The 25,904-nt window shown below is 44.8% G+C and overlaps 1 protein-coding gene across 6 annotated transcripts in view; it reads left to right on the top strand.

Moving 5' to 3' along the window:
* The first annotated feature begins 762 nt into the window (after positions 1–762).
* PHAF1 (phagophore assembly factor 1) overlaps positions 763–25,904 on the top strand; it is a 28,364-nt gene continuing 3,222 nt past the window's right edge. The window contains exons 1-15 of one of the 6 annotated variants that reach the window (XM_055412586.2): positions 763–865; positions 994–1,114; positions 7,495–7,577; positions 11,267–11,350; positions 14,860–14,903; positions 16,678–16,757; positions 17,042–17,136; positions 17,915–18,012; positions 18,104–18,216; positions 23,445–23,578; positions 23,983–24,066; positions 24,615–24,697; positions 25,073–25,116; positions 25,494–25,537; positions 25,690–25,748. In XM_055412586.2, the coding sequence (XP_055268561.1) occupies positions 1,051–1,114; positions 7,495–7,577; positions 11,267–11,350; positions 14,860–14,903; positions 16,678–16,757; positions 17,042–17,136; positions 17,915–18,012; positions 18,104–18,216; positions 23,445–23,578; positions 23,983–24,066; positions 24,615–24,697; positions 25,073–25,116; positions 25,494–25,537; positions 25,690–25,748 (1,109 nt within the window). In that variant the 5' untranslated portion in view covers positions 763–865; positions 994–1,050. Of the gene's footprint in view, positions 886–993; positions 1,115–4,174; positions 5,618–6,447; positions 6,449–7,494; positions 7,578–11,266; positions 11,351–14,859; positions 14,904–16,677; positions 16,758–17,041; positions 17,137–17,914; positions 18,013–18,103; positions 18,217–23,444; positions 23,579–23,982; positions 24,067–24,614; positions 24,698–25,072; positions 25,117–25,493; positions 25,538–25,689; positions 25,749–25,904 lie in introns of those variants that run through there. The other 5 variants (XM_055412588.2, XM_055412587.2, XM_055412589.2 and 2 more) reach the window with 5 other exon arrangements.

Here is a 25,904-nt window from a genome sequence, read left to right as displayed (position 1 = left end):
GTCTTTCAGTTTTAGAGTGCCCCAGGGCATTGGCCAGAAGCTCAGGCTGAACAGGTTGGAGGACACCCTACTCCAGGCACAAAGAGCACCAGAGGTTGGATGAAAACCACACAGCGCTGGCGGCAAAGCGGGTGCTCCGGCAGAGTCTGAGCGGCTGCCAGCAGTCCGGATTGCAGCCCTCGGGGCTGTGCACAGCGGAAGGAGGTCGGCTACTTAGCTCCTCTCTAACCTAGTCCGCTCCCTCAACTCCCCCAGAAGCCCCACCTCCGTCCCACCCCAACTTCTCGAACCCACTTCTCGCTTGCTTTGAGCTCGACCCAAGCCCGAGGGGCCGCAGGAAGAAGGAATCATTCCTGGACAACTAGAGGCAGCTGCGGCCAGCATCAGTCTCGGCCCCAGCCGGGAGTGGTAGGGCGCTGGCGCGTCTTGAGCTTAGAGGCTCCACGTCCTCCCTCCCCGCTGGGCCTCAGACGGTGCGCTCTCGGAACTCGCCTTTCGTGTTCAGTGGCTGTGAGTGGGACGTACATATAGACGGCAGACAGGTTCTGTATAGCCATGTCACATGTATGTGTTGCGTGGTCACGCATCCTTTTGTGAAACGTGTTCACTGCGGTGTGCGGATGTCTGGGCGCACGGAGTGTGACGCTCCTCTTCCAACAGCTCCCGCATTTCCTTTCTGCTTTTGCGGGACTGTCGCAATCGCCTATCCGGAGTTTGCGCGGGAGTGACTCCGCCTTAGCCCCGCCCCCCGCGAGTGAAATCCCGCCTTCGCCCCGCCTCCGCCACACTTTACGGCCCGCACGCCACTTTTGCTGCAGACGCTCCTGCTGCCGCCGCTGCCCAAGGCTGCTGCCGGTGAAGTGAGGTGAGGTGAGGTGAGGTGAGGTGTGGTGTGGTGTGGGGCCAGTAGCGCTGGCGACAGGATACAGGTGGAGAGCCGGGCCGTCGAGGGCCGGCGCGGGTAGTGAGTCACCTGCTGCTTTGTTTCTTAAGCTCCGGTCCCGTTTGCGCTGCCGCAGGGAGGCCGCCCCGGCCCGGCGAGCCGAACCAATGCTGGATCTGGAGGTGGTGCCCGAGCGCTCTCTGGGAAACGAGCAATGGGAATTCGCGCTGGGTGAGTGTGGGGTGTGGGATTTTCCCCCACGACCCTTCTCGCTGATCCTTGTTTCCTGCCCTTCCCACCTCTGGGCTCTGCCCCTTACTCCTCTGCGCCCGCGGCTCCTTGACTCTTTGGGACTTCAGTCACTAGATACCGGCCCCGACCTGGCAGCCAGTCGCTCTGCCGAGCCCTTACGCCCTTGCATCAGGCCTCGGCAGGGCCCCTCCCGGAGCAGTGCTACAATAATAATAACAATAACAATGGCTGACACGCCCCAAACATTTACCCAGGGCCTGACCCTGTTCTCCGGTGCAGGATTATGTCAGGTTGCCTCCGGGGAGGCCTGAGGGTCGCTAAGATTGTTATTTCTGTACCCATTTTACAGACCAAATAGCTAAGACGTGACTGACACCCTTAAATACCGCCCCAGTAGTTCATCTCCCTTTGCTTTTCTGGGCCTTGTGTAGCCTCTCCGGAAGGAGAAACCTAGGCGCCGTTCCCATCGTCACATACTGGGGAGCTGGTCAAGGGAACTGAGGAGAGTTTTTGTGTGTTAAAGCAACTTCTGACTAGCTTCCTTCTCATTTTTAATGTGGTCGGTGTGTGGTGTAATCCTAAACCCAGACTTTAGCGGAGAGAGTGAAAGGTTGAATGAAATAGGAGTTTGGGTAAAGTAACATTTGGTTTGTAAAAATGCAGGTTGGGCATTTTGTGGGATTTGGCCCACGTTTTCCCCTTTTCCTCAATGTTGCTACCCCTCTGTGTACAAGTGTTTGCATTCAGTAACCCCAGAGTGTGTTTACTTTTATGTTCCAGCACTGGGAAAAGGGGGTGGGTGGGGAGCAGGTGTTTGTGCTGTTTGTTTGTGCAGGCCTGAACTTTTGTTACACTAATTTGGGCTACTGGACTGAGTCAGCTGCTCCATTGGGCTGTAGTTTATCCTTGAATCTGGAAGACTCCTGTCTATGGAGATAGGGTAAGTGAGAAACTGCAGAACAAATTTGCTGGTAGGATTCTACCACAGTGTCTCTGTGAACTGAACAGCAAGCTGCCTCTGGGTTGTAAGAGCCAGTTTTATTGAGAATTTGCAGTCCCTGTCTCCCATAACTTAACTGGTATGAAACACTTCATCTTCTTGTGAAGCACCAAGAACCTGATTGAGAGGCTAATGATATCATTGCCTCCAGGCCCATTTGTTTTGCTGATGCTGTTTGGCTTATAGTTAGGAAAGAACCTCCCCTAAACAGAGTTTCTCATCCCAGGATGTCACAGGGCAGAGTGAAAACTATGACTATAGGTTCAAACTGTGCTTGATGGTGTGACTAGGTTGTGTATCTACAAGTACAGTCTCTGGGTCAAAAGTAGTGAGTATCATTTGAGATTTTCAAAAAATGAGTTGGGAGAGTAAGGTTTCTTCTGTCAACTGTTGTTTTGATACTTTAACCCCTACTCCTAAGTTTGCCAGTTTCTAGGAATCAAAGATTTGGGTAGTTCTTTCAGGCTGTCTGAATAACAACCACAAATAGTGAAAAGAGCATTTCTATGTGTTGGACCTAGAACTGCACTTTGAGGGAAAGTTCATACAGGGAATAAGCCTGATGATCATCAGCCTTGATGATTCCTTTTTGGGTCTTGAAAGTCTGCACTTAGGGGGAATTCCCTGGTGATCTAGTTGTTAGGACTTGGCGTTTTCACTGCGGTGGGCTGGAATTCAGTCCCTGGTTGGAGAACTAAGAGACTCCAAGCTGTGCAGCATGGCCAAAAAAATCCACGTTTTTGTATTATGTCTGCCTAAGAGATAGATGGTCATTTAACTTCCCTAAGCTTTTTTATTAAAAAGAAATTTTCCGTCTTTCTCAGTCTTCTTACCAGCCCTTAACACATTTAATCTGAAATTTAGGCTGATAGGTAAGGATAGGCCTAAGAAGTGAATCTGTGCTTTAAAATTATATTCTTAGGTTAAAGTCACCACAACCCTGTGAGGTTACCTCTATTTGCCAGGTGAGACAGGCTCAGAAAGGTAGAAAGGATAAAAAGAAGCCTAGTAGGGATTTCCTGCTTCTCACTGCTCTGCCCTTCTGAGGATGGGCTCAACTTAGTCTCCAGGTTTCTTTTTAGCATCTGTGCAAATGCAGATATATCCAGTTCTTGCCTTCATCTGCCTGGCATCACAGTGAGGAGATGCATCCAGCTTTTTGGCTGCCTTCCTGACCTTTGTACTGTTGGGAGATTAGGGAACAACACAGAGATAAGAAAGCCTTGGCAGAGAGGAATCTTTTGTGGGTACCACCCTGGCTTGACCAATGGTGGAGTAAAGGCAGTGCAGACTTAAGTGTTTTCAATAAGACTTACAGAATGTATTGGTGTGGAGACATATCTCTAAATTTGTTTTAAAATTAATCTTAAAAAATAGATAGCTAATAAAGACCTGCTGTATAGCAGAGGAAATTCTCAATATTCTGTAATGACCTGTATGAGAAAAGAATTTTTGAAAGAATGGCTATAGATATATATATAACTGATTCACTTTGCTGTATAGCAGAAACCACAACATTTTATATCAACTATACTCCAATAATTTAAAAAAAAAAAATTCATCGTGAAGATGCCCAAGCTGGGTAAATTTAAAGAGTGAGTGGACAGTAGCCTTCTCTGAGATCACCTTGTTCCAAAGAGACTAGGGGCTTAATCTGTTGAAGGCTCATTCTGTGGACTCTGCTTACAGTCATTGAAAATTGAGTAAGAAGAAGTAGTCATATGCCCTGAAGAACTTAGTGTCGTGAAGGGGAAGGATTACAGAAATAGTTCATTTTATTATTTAAAAAATAGTTTATTTTTTGGAAGAGACTTGACCTGACCTGAGAATTCAGAGGAGGATTCCTATCAATCTTTAGGAGCCAGGAGCCAGTACTATTCCTGGAGCCAGTGAGCACCAGAAAGGCCCTGTCAGAAGTCTGCTGCCAGATTTCTCATCTACACTTCCATAGACATAAATCTTCCAGTCATTTTTTTTTTTTAAGTGGGAAAGATAGATGGGGGTGGGGGGGGCGGTGGGAGCTGCAAGCAATTTGGTATTGTAATCAGAGCGTGATGTACTAGTGGGAGATCAGTTTCCCAGATTCCTTGTGTTTTAGTTACCTTCCTGGGATACTATCAGAGAGACTCTGTTCAGTGGGGGAAAGGATGTCTATTAGTAGTGTGTTTTGGGCATGGGTTTAGGAAGAAAATTTGGAGAGATGGGTAAGGAAGAGGAATCTAGAGGTTTCTGGCTTGAGTGACTGTGTAGATAGATGTTAGAGATATGAGATCCAGAATACAGAGGAGAGGGTAGAATGAAGAGAAAATTAAAAGTTGCTTTTTTATAGGTCAGCTTTTTATTTGCCTTTGATTTATACAGAAAACAGATTAAGATGTGAGTCAGAAACTAGGTGGTCGGGTACATGAGGGATGGCAGAAGGAAATATTGTCCAATATCGAGACCTGGGGAAGTCGGAGGAGCAGCAGGAGAGAGTGATACTGATGGAGACAGGATGAGAATTCTCAGAGGGGGACGGTGGTCACAAGGGCTAGGTAATGTACCCGATTGCTTTGTTTCACTCATTCAGAGCTCAGCAGATACATAGGCACTTACTGTTGTGTTGGGCATGTGATTGAGTGCTAAGGATACAGCTATAAGACAGACATTGTCTATATCAGCAAGGAGACATAAAGGCGAGACTTACAGATAAATAAATGGGATGGGAGGTTTGATTAGATAAGGCAGTCAGGAAAGTGAAGTGTGAGCCAAGACCTGAAGAGTGAGAAGAGCTAGCTATGGGAAGAACATTCCAGCAGAGTCCAGAACTTGAACTTGAAAGTCTCTCAGTCATGTCTGACTCTTTGAGAACCCATGGACTATACAGTCCATGGAATTCTCCAGGCCAGAATACTGGAGTGGGTAGCCTTTCCCTTCTCCAGGGGATCTTCCCAACCCAGGGATCGAACCCAGGTCTTCCATATTGCAGGCAGATTCTTTACCAGCTGAGCTACAAGGGAAGCCCAGAGTTAATGCAAAAGCCTAAGGTGGAAAAGAGCTTGATGTGTGCTGGGAGGCTTGGTGAGAAGTGGACGGAATGATGGAGGTAGACAAGGTCCAAAGTATTCAGGGCTCTTGGGTGAGGTTTGGGTTTTATGCCCCTGTAATGGGAAACCACTGGAGAATTATAAGCAGGCTAATAATGAGTAAGGTGTAGGATTTGTAGAGTTTAGAAGAAGGACCATATAGTCCACACCCTTTGGGTGGTTAGGTAACTCTTCAAGCTAGAACAGTTCCCTGGTTTCTTTGCCATATACACATTTGGTTCCTTTTAGAGGCCATTTGTAGCTTTCCTTTACTAGCAGCTGTGTGACATCTGCTGCGGTCATTGGTGGGTGCTTTGTCTCCTCCAGGTGAGTTACTCCTGAATGACTCAGGACCCAAGATTCCAAGGCCAGGAATTTGATGTAGTTAGGTATGAAAGGACTCTCCCACAGAAACTGGTTTGTGCCATGTGGTCTTCTCTTTCTCAGCACCTGAGATTATCTGTCTTGCCCACATGGATGTTTACCATTCCCCCTGGGAGAAACAGTGTAGATGCTCCTCGATTTCTGGAATGCCAGCACTGAGGAATGAATGCATCAACTTGTTCATATTCTCAACGAACATTTAAGTCTCTACTGTGTTCCAGACCTTGTGCTGGGAAGTACCTTAAGGTCTGGTTTACTCCAACTTTCTTCAAACAGTAGAATGGGCCATTGAATAAAGGCAGGATCAAATTATCGTTTAAATGTAGATGGGCCACACATTTTTTTAACCTACTGCTTTCTCTCTGAGCTCTTCTCTGCACATCTCTCTTCGAATCAGAGGTAAACCGATCTTGAATGTGAGCCACTGTCCTGGTCCAAGGTCATGTGGTGGTCTCTCTTCCTTTCTCTTATTACCTAGCCCATAATCCTTCAGTCTCACTAAATAAATGTTTATTCAACAGCCACTATGTGGGTCCCCAATGCTGGAGATCCAAAGAGTGGTGAATAACAGTGAAATAACACACTGTCCTTGCACTCATGAAACTTTGTTTTTTGATTGTTTCTGTGAGTTTCTTCTTGTTTGAAACATAATGCACTCTGTGAAAGCATACTTTTTACTGTTCCCATGAGTCCCTGAGCTTCCCTGGTGGCTCAGATGGTAAAGAATCCACCTGCAATGTGGGAGACCTGGGTTCGATCCCTGGGTTGGGAAGATCCCCTGGAGGAGGGCATGGCAACCCACTTCAGTATTCTTGCCTGGAGAATCCCATGGACAGAGATGCCTGGTGGGCTTCGGTCCATAGGGTCACAAAGAGTTGGACACAACTGAGCAACTAAGTACACATGAGTCCCTGGAATCTTTGAGGTGTCGTTGGAATTTCAGTTTCTTAAACTGGGGCAGGGGGCATATATACATTTGTTTATAATGGGCCATGAGTTAAAAAATCAAATGTTAAGATTTAGAGGATGTTTGTGGGTTGGTAAGTGAGAATCCAGTGAAATTCTTGGTAAAATAAGTTGATTCTGGTAGACATATGATTCTTTACTTTTTAAATGAGCGCTTACAAATCATGTGCTCCTGCTGACTCAGTGAGGAGACAAATATCAGAAAGGAAAAGAGGAAGGACTTGCCTAGGTTATACGTAATCATGGCAGAGTGAGAATCAGAATCTTGGTCTCCAGAGTCATGTAGTCAGTGCATTTCTTTCTTCTTTGGTTCCTATTGACTTGGCTTTCGCCAACCCCTTTGCCTGCTTGGGGATCAGCATGAGTGAGTGAGTAAAGTCGCTCAGTCATGTCCAACTCTTTGCGACCCCATGGACTGTAGCCCACCAGGCTTTTCTGTCCATGGGATTTTCCCGGCAAGGGTACCGGAGTGGGATCAGCATAGAAGTCCCCATTTCCAGGAAGTCTTTTCTATTTACTCCTTCCCCTTATACAATCCGGGGGCTTGCCTGGTGGCTCAGACAGTAAAGTGTCTGCCTGTAGCGCTTGAGACCCGGGTTCGATCCCTGTGTTGTACTCTTGCCTGGAAAATTCCATGGACTGAGAAGCCTGGTGGGCTACAGTCCATGGGGTCGCAAAGAGTCAGACACAACTGAGCGACTTCACTTTCTTTCACTTTTCTTATACAATCCAGTTTTTCTCTTAGTGCTTGCTGTTAACTTTATTCTCTAGATCTTACTGCTTATTGGGCTTATTAAACTTTTGTTTACTCAGTATGTCTGTAGACCTTAGTGGCCCCCATTCCCACCCCTGGCTTTACTGCAAGGACTAATGCCTAGTACACTGATAGATGTCAGTAAATGGATAGCCCAAGTAACCACACAGGTGTCCTTGCTTTATTTCAGGAATGCCTTTGGCTCAGGCGGTGGCCATTCTTCAGAAGCACTGTCGCATCATAAAAAATGTTCAGGTTCTCTACAGTGAACAGGTGAGTGGTAACTGATTTGTTTACTGAAGTAGCATCCCTAATCAGTGACTCACCTCTGGAGGTAGATGCTCTGGGAGATACTGACTGGCAGGGATTACTAGGTCAATATGTTTGAATGGGAGTGTCTTCAACACTTAGTCACTTACCAAGTACATTTTCTTTGATTCTGAAACATTTGTAGTTTTGATCATCTAGTGCTGCTAGTGGAGAAGGAAATGGCAACCCACTCCAGTGTTCTTGCCTGGAGAATCCCAGGGACAGGGGAGCCTGGTGGGCTTCCGTCTACGGGGTCACACAGAGTCGGACACGACTGAAGTGACTTAGCAGCAGCAGCAGCAGCAGCAGTGCTGCCAGAAGTTTAGATGAGCAGTAATAATCAAACTTGCTTTTTGGTTATGTTTGACTTACCTGCAGGCCCTTAAAAGGGGGGATTTTTCGGTGGGAGGTCACTTCAGGGATTGTCTGGTCTTCTAGGGTACTTCCCTTCCACTTTCATGTTTAAAATAGTCTTTTCTGCTTTGTTGATTGCTTTGGTTTGCATTCAGGATTGTCGCAGTGCAGATTTCTAGCTAGCGGAGCATCCCAGACTTGGAAAGAAGCAGGTGTAGTTCACCCTTCTAATAGGAATGATCTGATAATATGAAAATTGCAAAACAATGGTTCCAAATTAATGGACATGTCTTACTCTTAATTTCTTTTGTCTGACCTGTGGTAATCTTTATTAAATGTTGTGCCAAGAACTACCCTTATAGTATAATGTACGTGCCTACAAAGACTTTTTAAGTTTCTAGAAAGAGTATATTTTAGGTTAGCACTGGTGCAGAACTTTCTGAATATGTTCTGGATTTTTTTAATTGGGTTTTATAAGTAAAGTTGGAAACATTTTTATAGACCTTTAGAAATAGGATTCTTCTTAACTCTTTAAAAATACCACCTCTTTGGAATCCATGATTCTTCTAAGACACAGACATTGTGCTGCCCTACGGAGCAGCCTTTGTGGTGCTCTGTGTGTCATAAACCTCGGGGGATAGTTCTGTTAGTTTCTGATCCTAAAGCAAATGGCAGGTTATTTTTGACATGAAGGTGACTGAGACTTCTATGTGGCTTCCACATTTGGCTTAGTGTCAGAGTTGAGCGTGTTACCTATACCCAGACATTACATTTTACAGTACTGTGCACCTCTGACAGCCTAGTGAGGTCCATGTGAGAGATCCTTCTGAGGCAGAGAAGACTTAATTTCCAAACAAGTATTTGGAAATTCTTGTGCCAACTACAGGACTTGTGGGAGTGGGCAGAGGTTCGTGGAGCCACAGTGCCAAAGTGGTTTCTCTTTGAAGAAAAATGAAGAATGGTGATTTTTCTCTTTTTTTTCAATCAGATCATACCTAACCTAATCTGACTCTCAGCATTAGACCATGAGGGAATTACTCAATGACAAGTAGCAGCCATCAAAACAGGGATAATGGGTTTGCTGCTTGAGCTTGTAGCCATCTGTACATTTAGTTCAATCAGATTTAGGCACCCAGGATTAGATATAGTTGAAGTAGTGTTTAAACTTTTTAACCAATTTTTAAAATGAGGCTTATTTCTTATATCACTATCTTGTCTGTCATTCCAATCTTTGGGTACAAATAGTTGTTCTGGCATTAATTAAGCTAATTTCCCCCAATGTCTCTAAGCAGCTGGAACAACAGGGTTTTAAATCCAGACCTCGGTTCAGATCCATGCTTTCCCCATTTCTTGGTTGTACAGCTGTGGCAAGTTAATAACCAGGCTGGTTCTCCAGATGGTTTCCTTATAAAAGAATAATCTTTTTATGAGGATCAAGAGGAAATGGCCTCTCAGAGCTCTGATATGGTGCTTCTTAAATGTGGATCCTATCCTTGTTGCCCTCCTTCCCTTCTTTTCCCATTTGTCTCTTTGCTTCATCATTTGACCCCATTAAACATTTCAGAAATATCTTGTTTCCAGCAGATCACAGCTTGGAAATTAAATGTGCATGTCAAGTAGATCCCATCTGAGAGGGAAGAGATGTTAACAAGTAACAGAGACAGCTTTATTGAACTGGAAGGACCTCCTTAAACACCACATAGCACATGTGATTTTGGTTCTGGAGATATAAAGTACTAATAAAACATTGATTGTGAGGATGATTTGCTTGCTTTTGGATATGCTTAGTTATGTCCTAAATTGTAGCAATGCCAAGGGAAAAACAATCAGATCTTGGAAGTGTGTAAAGAAATTCAGATACTCCAAGCAAAGATCTTTAAAGATGCTGAAATGTTGCTTCATGCTGTTTACCTCCATGGAATAGCCCTCTCAGAAAGAGAGGGAGAATAAGTGACCTAAGGTGAGGTTCATTATTCCATTATCTTACTTGAGTCCTATTGGTTTTAGAATGATTCATACAGACCTACTGGAAAATTACAACATTCTTTCTTCTGTTGTTTGCCGGGCATAATGGAGCCACCTGGGCCTACTATCTTGTGAAGATCAGTGGGGTGGAGGGGAGTGGACAGTATGAACTAATCTCAGAAAGCTCTTTCTAGAGAATTTTTCCAGTGAGGCCCACACCAGCAGGGGCACATGGCCTTCTAGCCTATATCTCTATCTCTGACAGGTACCACCTTCAATCACTGGGCCTACCTTAAGAAGCTCTATAAAGAGAGAAACTTCTCTAAATCTTTTTGACAGCTATGTGCCAGTTTTAAGAAAGGACAGGGTTTTGAATGGTGGTGTTTTTCTTCTGCTGCTGGGCAGCGTGGTTCAGGGCAATGGAGAGTCTTCAGACTTTGATTGATTGCTTTGCAGCAGAAGCAGGCAGGTGGGACAGACTCCAGGAAGGAGTATTATATGCTGAGTGCTGTGCTTGGTGCTTCCTGGTCTACTGTCTCTGCCCTCATGACAGCCCTGGAGGGGTAGGGATGATGGTATTCCCATGAAAAAACAGAGAAGTTTAGAGAAGCACTTAAGGTCACCAGCTCACCAAGTCTTAGGGCCAGCTCTGTCCATTGCTCTGCTGCTGCTCCCCTCCCCCCAGGACTCAGAAGGGGCAAATATAGAAATGACTCCTTAGATCTCAGACTTGGGTTTTACAGAAAGAGGCACATGTGACATGGGATGGTGGGGGGCGGGGGGCAGTGAGAGTGTCGTCTCATACATAATCAGATCACAAGGCACTTCTTTGTCCCAGAATATGACGCAAAAGAGTCAAAGAATAAAATGTGTTTCCTTTGAGTGGTACAAACAGCCTGGGAGTGAAGGGACATGGTTCAGCTAACATGTACTGACCATTACTTGCTGAATTTGGATCCTCGTGAGGCCTTTTATTAGGCTTGTATTTCTCATCAGTTACTCTGTAGCTTTGACAGCAGCAAATAAACCCATACTACAGATATGGACCCTGGACCGGTGAAAGAAAATGGCCTATATGCCCACATAATTCTGACTTTTCTCCCAGGTAATAACTCAAAGCCTGGAAAAGAGGCTCTTTTCAACCAGTATTATGAAGCAACAGCTGCAAACTGGAAGTAGAGGACACTGAATTCACAAACCAGCCTGTCAGCTGTCTACACTTAGATACTCCCTGTGCACTGCATTTCTGTTGAAAGGTTTCAAATTCAACTGGTGCTGATGAGTATACTTAGTTGTTCAGAGTGTGTGTTTATTTATTATTTTGTTTTTTGTAGTCTCCTCTAAGCCATGACCTCATCCTTAACCTGACTCAGGACGGGATCAAACTACTGTTTGATGCTTTCAATCAGAGACTTAAGGTAACTATAAATGACAACTGAAGTTTCACGTCAGGCTGATTAATGTGTGCAATTGTGGAATGTTTCTGAAACTCCTGAGTGGGAGTAGGCTTGTGGTTCAGAGACAGCCACAATATAGGAGACTGAAGCTGTGCCTGTCCTCCTAAAGAGAGAAGCTGGGGGTAGATTGGGTTGGTTGGAAAGAGGCTGGGAGGGACTTCAGTTCTGGGCTCCAGAGGCGAAGGGGAAAAAGTTGAAGATATGGAGAACATGCTGTAGGGAGCAGGCTTTTCTGTGTTGAATAGAAAAATGAGAGGAGGTAAATATTTGTCATAGATTATCCTGAGTCTTTAAAATGGGGCCTAACTGCAGAATAGAACTGGAAGACTTTAGTCAGATTTTTGTATCTTATTGTTTTACTTCATTCTTGGGTCAAACAATAAGACTTGCAAGATGAAAAATGGAAGCGTTCTTCCTAAAATACTGAGGGCTTGGATTTTAACACCACCAGCACTGAGTTGATTCTTAAATCCCTTTAAAGAAATCTAAACAAACAATTTGCTGGTATGTCTTAATTGGCATTCAAGTACAGTTTACTAGCATCTATTTCAGACCAGGATGTTTTTAATGCACTATTTACAAATGCCTGGACATGATATGTTAGTCATGTGACATCCGACTCATGCCTCAGAGTCACAAGGTTGAATATGGCTCAGGGCAGTTGAATGCCAGAGCTGTCATCCTGGTTAGCTTATGGAGCTGCCGAGTTCAGAGAGCACATGGAAAAATAACCTGAATATGGAATAAGAATTCTTCGTTTACGCTGCCTTTTCAAAAAGGAGAGTTTGATGTGAACACTCTTATCCCCACAGCACCCTTGCCTCTCTCTATGCTCAGTCAACCTGGCCTACTGACCAGAAGCACCCCCACACTGAGAAAGGGTAGAAGCTGGTCTTCAATGTGGCTTCACCACAGATTGGGGGAAATTAATCTGGAAACACCTTTACAAAGAACCATTTGTCTTTAACTTGGTAAATCCACTGTAGGAAACTTAACCCCAAAAGATTAATGGGGAAGGTAATATTGCCAGGTATTTATAGCAGGACTTTTCATAGTAATGAAAAGCCGGAAGTCATCTAAATGGGCAACAGTGGAGGGTAGATAGGCAGCCTATGGCAGAATTTCAGCATGGTGAGGAAAATATATTTAGTGAGCACTTAGTACCTGTTAGTCACGTGGCTGAGTGCTTCCCCTGCATTTCCTAATTTAATCCTAACAAGTCCGTGAGTGGTACGGCTTACTAGTGAGACAACAGAGGAACAGAAGATAAGCAGTCTACCTGACACCAGGCTTTTAACTCTGTATTACCAGAGCATAGCGACTGGCTGCTGGGAATAGAAATGGTTTAGGTTCTGTTGATGAATGTGGGAAATAAATGGGATAAAAGTGTGTGAGCATACTATGCAGAAATGCAAGGAATTCAAAGTACCCTTGAGTGGGAAAAGAGATAGAGTAGAACCATCTCTCTCCCTTCTGTGAGTCCCTGTGAAGGGAGGGCTGGGGCCCTGCCTGAGAGTATGGAAACTAAGGAAGCAACCCCTCAGGTACCGTTGATGGGCACCAAGTCTGACCTGACCAGTCTGCGTGCCCCACCATACAAGGGCTTCAGAAGTCACCTCTTCCCACTGCTGTCCCCTGCAGTTCCCCCGTCCTCTCACTCCCTGCCTGTGAGAGAGCCCTGTGGAATGAAACTTCACAAGTCACAATCTCTACAGCCACTTGTCTTTTCCTTTCCTATCTTGTCTGCTGCCATAACGTCTCCTCTGGAGAAATCAAGGTCTTTTCCAGCCCAGAGGGTAGAAAACCATGGCTTTCAGAGTTCCCCAGCTATCTGTCCCTATGGTTCAGCAAGCATCTATGGGCGAAAATGTGCTTGTTGATGGTGGCAAGGGACCCAGAGTGCTGACAATCTTGGAGTCCTTCACGTCGCAAGTGCTATAGTGTCACAGGAAGAATATTCTGAAGGCCCGCAGGCTGAGTGATGGGCAGCCCTTGGGGGATCGTTGGTCAGCCACAGTGGTAGCAATCAAGGGGCAGAGTGCTACTCCTGCTGAACGAGCAGAGGTTCTGGCTGAGGGTCGAGGCCTCTGGCAGCCTGGGACCTTGGCCTCAGTAAAATGGCATACCCGTTTAGCATAATATACTGCCGTGCCCCAGCTTTCTGAAGATATTGTCATGAATCACAACTATTCCTCTGCCCTTGCGTGACCTCCCTCAGCACCTCTTTTCATGTTTTTGAGCTTCGTATTACCCTTAGCTAGCTTCATCCGAGGCAGACTCCCTGGCATGTGTTGTGTACCCTTCTGTGCAAACTAATGAGCCAGACCTCAAAGAGCCTAACTCAGTGGGACCAGTGAATGGCATATACTGGTAGCGTAGGAAAGGGTAGATAAAAATGCTCCAACAGCCCAGCAGAGGCAGTAATTCTTAGCAGCATGTAGGATCAGAATAGCACCTTACAGTTAAGAAGAGCCCAGCTTGTAGCTTTCCAAGTTAGGGACAGGTCTGACCACAAGTGAACTGCCTGTTATGTCTCTGTTCCTGTGACAGTGCCAGGTGCACCATCACCCAGTGTCCACAGTCCTTCCCAGAATGAAGCCCTGGTTGTCAGGGCCAACAGATGAACCAGCTCTGCTTGTGCTTCTGCAGTGGGAGCCAAATCTCCCAGCTGGGAAAAGCAGACAGTTCACCTATCCTCAGTCAGCTATGCTACTGGCTGGACGTCTAACCTTTGATGCCATGGACATCAAAGACTTCAGATGCGGATTACTTGGCATCAGTAGTGGCTGGATGTTCAATGCCTTTTCCTTTGTCTCCTCCCTGAGTTCTTAGCATTTCATCAGAGACTGAACCCTTAGAAACTTCACAAGGGTCCTGAGGTTCTCCAGGTTGGACCAGATGCTCTTCATTAGGGATATAACAATATTGTCACACTGGACCTAGGCTAATAAAATGACTTATTTTCTAATAAGATAGACACACACCCCCATCTTTTTTTTTTTGGTAAACCACAATATTTTGAAACTGTTTTTGAAAGTGACTTGATTTGGGTTTTTATAATGCAGCAAAGTATAGCATGAGAGAAAAGGGGCTCAGTATTCCCCTTACAGGTTACAACCTTCACAAGCTGCCTAAATTTGTTTTTGTGGAGGGTTTCACTGTCCTACTGCATGGTATATGCAGTCTTATGTATGACCCAGCTGTAGACTAGATACAAAAACTTGACCTAGAGTATCCATAGACATCTGTTGAACCATCCTGTAGAGAGAGGGGGAAGATGAGTTTATGCCATATGTGGTATGGGTTTTTCTTCCAGATTTAAAAATAAATACAGACAAAATGTGTAGTGCTTCAGGAGAATTTCAGCTAGTGATTTTTTTTTCCTCACTGCTCTATAAATGTCTTTTCTAATTAACCTTTTTCAACTGCAGAGCTCTAATAGATCTTAAACATTTGCTTTTTGTTTTTAGGTGATTGAAGTATATGACTTGACTAAAGTAAAGTTAAAATATTGGTAAGTTTTCTCCTGGTTTGTGTCCTAGGCTTGGCACACATGGGCTTATTTCTATCCTCAGCAGTTCTGGGATTACAGCCGGGTGCCATGATTCCCTCAGGCAGCCTCCAAGTCTACTCCATTTCCTGGGGAAGAGAAGGAAAGCTCATTCGGAACACACTGTATATGAAACACTTTCCATTTGGGTCAGTTTCCTTAATCCCACTACAAAGCAGGGCCTCAGTCTGTGACTCTCCCCTGGTCATAGCTGCCCTTCCCTGCACAGCTTCTTTTGGCACCTTTTTATGTTTTCATGACCAGCAAAGGTGGGACAAACCAGATGCAGCTGACTCTGAGGCCTATGCTAAAGAGAATGCTGAAAGGATCACTATTTGCAGGGGGGCGAGGTGGAGGGGCAAAGTCTGCTTTTTAGAATGAAAATGGGAATAGCTTGTATGGTGCACAAATATTTCAGCCCCCATATGGTAAGTCGCTGTGCTGGCATCTAGAATATTCTGTTCAGTAAGCTTCCTTAACAAGCTTCCCTTTTCAAGGATATCAAAGGGATCAGTTCCTGGGTTGTTTCAAGCAGTATTTGCTGATAAAGAAGTGGATAAACCAGATGCATAATAGCACTGACCTCTGCAGATTCTGGATATCTCTTAGTCTTGTTGGGGCCTTCCATACCTCAAGGTCTGGATTCTCTTTACCCTCTTAAGAGTCACTGGTGGATAAGCGAGGGGTCAAGAATCAGGCTGCCCTGGGTTTGAGTTATGACTTCTTCATTTTATTACTCTGCGAATTGGGCAAATCACTTAACCTCTTTGAGGTTGTTTTTTCATCAGAGAAGTGAAAGCATAAATCTGGCTGCTGAAGTTAGGAAAACTACATGATATAACACTGATAAAGCATATAGCACAGTGCCTGGTTAAAAACAGAGGTGCTCTAGATGCTAACTATTATTTACAGATCAGATAAACAGCAAGGTCCTACTATATAGCATGGGAAACTATTTTCAATATCCTGTGATAAACCGTGATGGAAAGAATGTGAAAAAGAATATATGTATAATTGAATCACTTTGCTGTATGGCAGAAATTAACACAATATTGTAAATCAACTATACTTTATAAAATTTTTAAAATGCAGAGGTATGCCATAAGTGATACTCATTTTTTAAAAGAAATATTCTTAAGCTTTAAGTATTCTCCTTAAAGTTAGAAATGACTTATCTTCGTGCTCATCATCTGAAATCACATGCTCCTCTTTGCTCCCAAGCCCACCCCCTCCCAGGTATTTTTCCTTTACTTGGGATCATTCCTCCCCATCCACTTACCCATTCACCCAATTGAGGAGTGCTGCTTCTTCTGCTTGTTAGGAAAACAAGCTGCCAAAATGTTAATTCGGTTTTTAAGAAAGTTCCTTTTTAAGACAAACTGCTCATAGGCATTCTGGGAAAACACATTAACAATGTCTATTTCTATGACTATTCCTTATCCAAGTCCAAATGCCATGGGATTGAGGCTGGATTTACTTCCTTCTGAACTGGGCCTGGTCACCATAGATGTCTTGGGAGGTCCTAGAGGGCTAACCCTCTGTACCAGCCTCAGGAGAATTGACTGTTTCTGACCTCATTAATTGTCTCTTATTTCAAAGTTCTATAGTTAAACCTTTATTTTGATATAATTATAGACTCAACCCCAATGTATTTTAAGAGTAACTCTTCCAGCCACCATCTCTAATGACCTGTGTATCTCCTACAAGCCTGGTATTAAAAAGCATCTTTGTTTTTCAGTGGCGTGCATTTCAATTCTCAAGCCATAGCTCCCACCATTGAGCAGATTGACCAGTCTTTTGGTGCAACCCATCCTGGAGGTAAGCCCAGTCCATCCGATTCCTCTGATCATCTGTAGCAGCCAATAGTAATAAATCGGGCAAGTGGTGCTATGCCAGCCCCAACCTCAAAGCTCCTATCAGATTTGGGAGCCAGTTCTTGGATGTGAAGGAAAGCTCTACCCCATTGTTTTCAGCCTAGTAAGTCAGTTCAGAAATGAGGCACAATGAAAGTGTTGCCAGTCGTTACTCCCTGTCAGGCTGGTTTGTGTTTGCAGCTTTGGATGCCATTCAACCTTGTCATTTTCTTCTCCCCACTCCCACAGTGTACAACTCTGCTGAGCAGCTCTTCCACCTCAACTTCAGAGGACTGTCTTTCTCTTTTCAGCTAGATTCCTGGACCGAGGCTCCCAAGTATGAGGTTAGCCTTTTTCTTTCCCTGATAGTTATTGCCCAGTGCCCGGGTGATAGGGGGCAGAAGACAGTACCAGTGGAGGAGGCTGGATAGGTACCCTTCCTTTGGTTCCCTTAATCTCTGAGGTCTTCAGAGGCCCCTTGGGGGTACAGTGGGTGAAGCTGAGAGAACAAAGCCCAGGCTGGCATTCCCAGGAGGAGGGCGCTTCCAACTGAAGTGAGGTTGAGCTCACTTTTCAGAGGGAATCCATGTCGTGTGCTTTAAAACTCCACCACAGTTTTTCTCAATGGCCTAGAATTTGAGAGAATTCATCCTTTGACAGTGGCATCCTTAGTGTTATGAAATGATAGTTTTTTGTAAGTTTTACATTTTATTAAAGAAGGCATTTCTATATTTTCTCCTTGATGAAGGAAAGGAGAACTAAGTAAAATTAAAGATGAACTTGCATGGTTGAGTGAATTTATTGACCTGGAGAGAGATCAGACTATGCTTTGACCTGGCCAGTTCTTTTTTGTTTTTTAATACCTTGATAAATAAAACGAGCAAATTTCAGTTTCTTAGAAACCATTCCACACTGCAGGTAACAATACCCAGTGAGAGAATGGATACAGAAAATGCATACCAAATAAGGCAGTACCAGTGTACAGTTGTGTCTGAAACTGAGATATTGCTCTTCTGAATTCCCTTCTTTTGTGACCTGGCTGGTTCTCGAAGACCACAAGTATTGGGAAAATGCCAGGGCCTGCAGTGTGCTTTTAGTAAAACATTTATCCTGTGTTTGCAGCCCAATTTTGCCCATGGTCTGGCTTCTCTTCAGATACCCCATGGAGCAACTGTGAAACGAATGTACATCTACAGTGGGAACAGCCTACAGGATACCAAGTATGTGTGGGGGAGCGCAGGCTTCATGCTAAGGCCCTGGGCTCCCTGGGAGGGAAGACAAAGTCTCTGCTCACTCTGTGCCTGCCCCCAGGGCCCCCATGATGCCCCTGAGCTGTTTCCTGGGCAACGTGTATGCTGAGAGTGTGGATGTTCTCCGGGATGGAACTGGACCCTCAGGTTTACGACTCCGCCTCCTTGCCGCAGGTCAGTTACTGGCTTTGGGGTGGTGGGTTCTCCATTATAGCTTTGTCGAGATGGTCTAAAATCCCACATCCTTAGGGATAGTTGGTAGAAGACAAATGGTGCTGACATTTATGGTTAGAAGTTTTCTTTTGTTTGTGAAGGAATAAGACATAGTTTTATTTTGAACAGCTCTTATAAATGACAGTAAAACTGCTTCCCTTGACATGTACATCAGCCTCTGTGTACTTAGTTTTGCAGTGGTGCCTGGGTCCTAGAGGTGTATCTTATAGGCTCAGTGTTACATGTTCTCTCATTTTCCACCCTTTGTGCTCATTTCTCAGAGTAGACTGGCAAGAGGGACTTCTTGAATTGTGATTTGGCCATACCGTGCTCAGTTTTGCTGATTGCAAACAAAAAGAATTGCTGCCTTCAGTAGCCAGTCTCTCTAGGATCCATACTTCATCCTGTGATTTTCTTGCGTGGACAGTCTCAGCTCCTTCGAACTTTGGATAATGCTTAGGGGTACAGAGATCATCCAGTGTGGAGTTTGCCTCCATAAAGATGACCTGGGGACTTTGAGCTCCATGAAGGGTCCTATGCCTTCATGAAGCTCATAGTCTAGCCAGCCTTTGTTTGTAAGCTGGGGTCTCTCCTCAGTCTCTGGAGCATCAGTTCTCAACTGCTAAGAATCTGGCAAATAAATTGTAAACTCACTCCCCTGAACAATTAGACAGTTCAAAACCTCCAGGTTAGAAATTTCTTAAAATGTGGTCTTCTAGCCATGGCAGAACACCAGCTTCTTAAAGGAGCATTGTGCTTGTGCTGCAGTTTTTGAAAGAATTGAGATGTGGCATCTCAAAAAGAAGATGAGGTCTTCTCAGGAGGATTGCTGCTTGAAGCAGTGGGGTAGTCAAGGGTGTTGTAAATATACCAGGTGACAGCAAGAGGAGCCTGTTGAGAGTAGGGGGTCTCAGCCAATTCTGACCACCACCCTGACAGGACCGGCCCAGCAGTCACATCACACTGCCTACAAGGTCAGTGGGAAAAACACCTTAAGTCAAGACCTCACTGAGTTATCCAACCCAGTACTCATTGAGAGTTCCTGTGGAGTGTGGCTACAGTGATGCCATTCAACTGTCTTGATCCCCATAGTAATGATTCCCTCACTCAAGGGAATCAGAAACTAAAATAGTCTCCTTGAGAAACTAAGGGTACCTTTACTTGAGGAGACTTCAGATAAAGTGAGACAAGAGAAGAGACTCACCTTTGAAGGGTGGCTCCCGTACAACCCTGTGTGGACATTCACAAGGATCTGGTACTTGCAGACTTTGGGCACACAGTCTAGCCTGACAGGACTTTCAGTGGTTTCCATAGGTCACCCAGGCTTACCTAAGTGCAGGATTTATCAGTTCAGTCGCTCAGTCATGTCCAACTCTTTGCGACCCCATGAATCGCAGCACGCCAGGCCTCCCTGTCCATCACCAACTCCCAGAGTTCACTCAAACTCATGTCAATCTAGTGGGTGATGCCATCCAGCCATCTCATCCTCTGTCGTCCCCTTCTCCTCCTGCCCCCAATCCCTCCCAGTATCAGAATCTTTTCCAGTGAGTCAACTCTTCACATGAGGTGGCCAAAGTATTGGGAGTTTCAGCTTTAGCATCAGTCCTTCCAATGAACACCCAAGACTGATCTCCTTTAGAATGGACTGGTTGGATCTCCTTGCAGTCCAAGGGACTCTCAAGAGTCTTCTCCAGCACCACAGTTCAAAAGTATCAATTCTTCGACGATCAGCTTTCTTCACAGTCCAACTCTCACATCCATACATGACCACTGGAAAAACCATAGCCTTGACTAGACGGACCTTTGTTGGCAAAGTAATGTCTCTGCTTTTCAATATGCTGTCTAGGTTGGTCATAACTTTCTTCCAAGGAGTGAGCGTCTTTTAATTTCATGGCTGCACTCACCATCTGCAGTGATTTTGGAGCCCAAAAAAATAAAGTCTGACACTGTTTCCACTGTTTCCCCATCTATTTCCCATGAAGTGTTGGGACCAGATGTCATGATCTTAGTTTTCTGAATATTGAGCTTTAAGCCAACTTTTTCACTCTCCTGTTTTCACTTTCATCAAGAGGCTCTTTAGTTTTTCTTCACTTTCTGCTTTAAGGGTGGTGTCATCTGCATATCTGAGGTTATTGATATTTCTCCCGGCAATCTTTATTCCAGTCTTCCTCCAGCCCAGTGTTTCTCATGATATACTCTGCATATAAGTTAAATAAGCAGGGTGACAATATATAGGCTTGACGTACTCCTTTTCCTATTTAGAACCAGTCTGTTGTTCCATGTCCAGTCCTAACTGTTGCTTCCTGACTTGCATACCGGTTTCCAAGAGGTAGGTCAAGTGGTCTGGTATTCCCATCTCTTTCAGAATTTTCCACAGTTTATTGTTACCCACACAGTCAAAGGCTTTGGCATAGTCAATAAAGCAGAAATAGATTTTTTCTTTTGGAACTTTCTTGCTTTTTCGATGATCCAGCAGATGTTGGCAATTTGATATCTTGTTCCTCTGCCTTTTCTAAATCCAGCTTGAACATCTGGAATTTCATGGTTCACGTATTGCTGAAGCCTGGCTTGGAGAATTTTGAGCATTACTTTACTAGCATGTGAGACAAGTGCAATTGTGCGGTAGTTTGAGCATTCTTTGGCATTGCCTTTCTTTGGGATTGGAATGAAAACTGACCTTTTCCAATCCTGTGGCCACTGCTGAGCTTTCCAAATTTGCTGGCATATTGAGTGCAGCACTTTCACAGCATCATCTTCCAGAATTTGAAATAGCTCAACTGGAATTCCATCACCTCCACTAGCTTTGTTCGTAGTGATGCTTCCTAAGGCCCACTTGACTTCACATTCCAGGATATCTGGCTCTAGGTGAGTGATCACACCATCATGATTATCGGGTCATGAAGATCTTTTTTGTACAATTCTGTGTATTCTCGCCACCTCTTCTTAATATCTTCTGCTTCTGTTAGGTCCCTACCATTTCTGTCCTTTATTGAGCCCATCTTTGCATGAAATGTTTCTTTGGTATCTCTAATTATCTTGAAGAGATATCTAGTCTTTCCCATTCCATTGTTTTCCTCTATTTCTTTGCATTGATCACTGAGGAAGGCTTTCTTATCTCTCCTTGCTATTCTTTGGAACTCTGTATTCAAATGAGTATATCTTTCCTTTTCTCCTTTGCTTTTTGCTTCTCTTCTTTTCACAGCTATTTGTAAGGCTTCCTCAGACAGCCATTTTGCTTTTTTGCATTTCTTTTTCTTGGGGATGGTCTTGATTCCTGTCTCCTGTACAATGTCATGAACCTCCATCCGTAGTTGATCAGGCACTCTGTCTGTCAGATCTAGTCCCTTAAATCTATTTCTCACTTCCTCTGTACAATCACAAGGGATTTGATTTAGGTCATACCTGAATGGTGTAGTGATTTTCTCCACTTTCTTCAATTTCAGTCTGAATTTGGCAATAAGGAGTTCATGATCTGAGCCACAGTCAGCTCCCAGTCTTGTTTTTGCTGACTCTATAGAGCTTCTCCATTTTTGGCTGCAAAGAATATAATCAGTCTGATTTCGGTGTTGACCATCTGGAAAGGTCCATGTGTAGAGTCTTCTCTTGTGTTGTTGGAAGAGGGTGTTTGCTATGATCAGTGCATTCTCTTGGCAGAACTCTATTAGCCTTTGCCCTGCTTCATTCTCTACTCCAAGGCCAAATTTGCCTGTTACTTCAGGTGTTTCTTGACTTCCTACTTTTGCATTCCAGTCCCCTATAATGAAAAGGACATCTTTTTTGGATGTTAGTTCTAGAAGGTCTTGTAGGTCTTCATACAACTGTTCAGCTTCTTCAGTGTTACTGGTCAGGGCATAGACTTGGATTACCATGATATTGAATGGTTTGCCTTGGAAACGAACAGATATCATTCTGTCATTTTGGAGATTGCATCCAAGTACTGCATTTCGGACTCTTTTGTTGACCATGATGGCTATTCCATTTCTTCTAAGGGATTCCTGCCCACAATAGTAGATATAATGGTCATCTGCGTTAAATTCACCCATTCCAGTCCATCTTAGTTCACTGATTCCTAGAATGTTGATGTTAACTCTTGCCATCTCCTGTTTGTAGGATTTATACACAGAAGTTAATGTGAGCTATATTTTTCCCCCTGATTTACACACAGCTTTGTGTGTGTGTGTGTGTGTGTGTGTGTGAGGAGTGGGATTTGAAACAGCTCTTATAAGTATAAGAAAGAGCTTTGTCAGCTCTAAAGCCCTATGCAGAGTAAGGTGATAGTGGTGATTATCATGGTACCAGAAATTATTCCTTCTCGGATTCTTAGCTTCCTTTTATAATTTTGGGCAAAACACTCTGTCTTCCCATCCACAGAATGAGGGAAATTTTACTGTTGGTATGTTCGTTGCTATTTCACAACCACACTGTGTGTGTGTCTGTGTGTGTATTTAACTAGAATCATTTTTTAAATGTATTAGACAAAGTCAGAGTTTAAAGATTGTTCCCAAAGAAGAAATCTTTGGCAAATCAGGTTTTCCATTTTCACCCACTTTCCTGGTTTGTCTATTTTTGAGTGTTAGTGTTTGTAGAGTTAGGGACTAAGTTAATGGGTGCTTTAGCTCTTGGCTCTTTTATAGAGTGATCTTCCGGTTCAGTCTCAGGTTGGGGGTTACCATTGAGAAGTACTTGTTATCGTAAATCCTCTATGCCGTTGGGAACCGGAAAGTGGCAGGAGGTAATGGCACCATTTATATGTTTCCATAGCACCTGTGCTGCTGTTTGTTGTACCACAGTTGTGTGATGGTTTGATTAGAATCTTTACACCATGAGCTCCAATGTAGGCAGAGGCTGCACCTGTTTTTCTCACCGTTGTTCCCTTAGCATCTAGCAGAGTGTCCTAGCCCAGGGTGTCAATGACTAAATATTTGGTGAGTCAGTGAGTGACATTTCCAGAGCTCCATGTTACTTTTGTGAGATTGAGTGAGTCTCTGGCATTATTGTGAGTAGATAGTGATCTCCTGTAGCATCTCAAGTCCTGGTGACCTGCTGTTTCTACTTACATGCGGTCTTGCCCCTCAGCCAAACCTGATAATGCAGCATGCAGCCACTGGCCTCTATGGGGCTCCAGACCCTGGGCTGCTGGGTTCCAGGCCCTGACTGGGAACCTGACCACCTCTACTTGTTCTCTGCAGGTTGTGGACCTGGCCTGCTAGCAGATGCCAAGATGCGGGTGTTTGAACGCTCAGTGTATTTTGGTGATTCCTGTCAAGATGTTCTTAGCATGCTTGGCTCTCCACACAAGGTCTTCTACAAGTCAGAAGATAAGGTAGGGGAAATGTGTTTATAAAGTGAGTAGGTGATCTCTCTCTTTTTTATGTAATCAACTTGAACTTAATAGTGAATAAATATAAACTATTGTTTTCCCATAGAACCTGTTCTATTAAAGCTAATGGAAAAAAAAGTTAAAAACTGATGGAGAAGTAAATTGAAAGCTCTCTTCTGACCCCTGTTGGTCAGATTGTCCTGCCTTTCCTTGGAGACCAGGGCCCAGTCTATAGTCAACCAGAGCAGAGCTGTCTGGGTTGTTCAGCACCAGCATCAGGGACTCCCACACTCTTGCTTACCCAACAGATGACTGTCATACAAGAAACACAACTTGTAGACTCATTTCTTCCCTTAACTGTATTAATGGATTGGATTTTAATTCATTATTATTTTTTCCCCCAACAGATGAAGATTCATTCTCCTTCTCCTCATAAGCAGGTTCCATCCAAGTGCAATGACTACTTTTTTAACTACTTCACTCTCGGAGTGGTAAGCTGTGATTCCTTAGAGAAGTGGTCCATTTCCCTGGGGGTATGCAATGCGCTGGGCAGGCCTGTGTGTACACTTGCAGCTTTAACTGTGCTGGCCTGTGGAAGCCAGAAGGATCTGGCAGGTCCTGGCTTTCAGAAAAACCAGGTTCCTTGAGCCCCTTGACAGTCAGGGGGGCCCTGAATCTTCTCATTAGCTTTTAAGGCAAAATATGTGTTCAGTTACATTTTTTAATCTGGTGCTTTTTGTCAGGGAAGATCTCCCTGACCATGTTTGAGTTCCCAAGCAGTGGGAGCTGTCGCCCTCTGTGCCTTTGGGGCCTACTGGTCCAAGGTTTGGAATGAGGAGGCCTGGAGATGGTTGGGTGTGTGTCATCATCCCATCGCGCTAGGCCTCAGCTGTCCCCTTGGTTGTTGTTTGGGTCAGAGCCGTTCCCCAAGGGCATCCCCATTGTGGAGTGGGTGTCTTCGAGTAGGACATGCCCTCAAAAGCCCCCTGCCTGCCTCAGGAACTTTACCCACTTGAGCATCCTTGTTTTCTTATCCCAGGACATTCTCTTTGATGCGAATACACACAAAGTGAAGAAGTTTGTCCTACATACCAATTACCCTGGGCATTATAATTTTAATATGTGAGTATACCTGCACCTGCCCCTCCAGGAAAGAGCTTGTGGCCTTGGATTTTACTAATTCATGAAAAGTAAACGATTTCCTGGGTGTTTTCTGTTCCTGGTATAGTGTCCATAACCTTGTATCTCTCCAATTATACCCATTTTATAAATAGAGAAATGGATTCAGAAAGCTTGGCCTCTTATCTGAGGTGATAGGGTCTTCAGAGCCCCCCAGCTGTGCCCTTTCTGGTTTGACTCTAGGGCCCAAATCTGGCCTCTCCAGGGCTTTGAGCAGGTGTGCTCAATCCTGTTTTTCTTGGGATGCAGAGTTGAGATGTGGGGGTGGTCGGGTCTCCCAGGGGGTCCCACCTTCACCCATCTCCCTTCTTTCTCTAGTTATCACCGCTGTGAGTTCAAGATCCCCCTAACCGTAAAGAGAGGTGAGTAGTCAGTGTCCTCAGGATAAGGAAAGGGTTTTAGAGTCAGTCTCTCATGCTTTGAAGAGATAATGATCCAAGCAGAGAGGGTGGCAGTGGTTGGATGTGTGGACTCTTTGCCTACCTGCTTCTCCCCAGAGCCTCAGCTCCTCTGGGTTGGGCTCTTGGTTCTGGGGGCCACGTGGTTCTTGGTCTGTAGTCTCCTGGAAGCCCTTAAAGTCTTATCCTGTGCCTGTGGGATTGTTGGTTTCCAAATTTCAATCCCAGTGCGTAGGGCGGTGAGGGCTGGGGTCTCAGGTGGGCTGAGCCATCTACCTGAGCAGATGTGGAACTGAATCCAGGCCAGGCCAGCTACCAACCATGCTGTGTTCTCTCTTCAGAAAACACAGAGGGTCAGACAGAAACATGCACCACCTACAGCAAGGTGAGCTCCTATTTTTCCCACCTGACGCAGTCTGAAAATGCGGAGGGCATGAGCCTGCCACCAGTCTGGGTGCCTGTGTCCTTTGGGCCAGCCACTGGTCACAGTGGGGTCGGGTCCCTACTAATCCCCTGTCACCCTCATCCCTCTTGTAGTGGGACAACATCCAGGAGCTCCTGGGACACCCTGTGGAGAAGCCTGTGGTCCTGCACAGGTGAGTGGGGGGTTGCTTTCTGATCGCCCCACCTGGCTCCTCACCACCCAGGACCAGGAACCCTAGCAGTGGGTATGGCTTAAAACCGGCAGGAATTTCTGATGTTGCCACACGCTTCCTGCCCCAGCCCGGTGAGTTACAACTCAGCCAACAGTT

Source organism: Moschus berezovskii, chromosome 22, assembly GCF_049115385.1.
Source record: "Moschus berezovskii isolate FMDL1 chromosome 22, NW_MosBer_1.0, whole genome shotgun sequence".
Taxonomy (NCBI): Eukaryota; Metazoa; Chordata; class Mammalia; order Artiodactyla; family Moschidae; genus Moschus; species Moschus berezovskii.
Note: the sequence above shows the minus strand (reverse complement) of the source record. Positions and strands in the feature narration are given on the sequence as shown.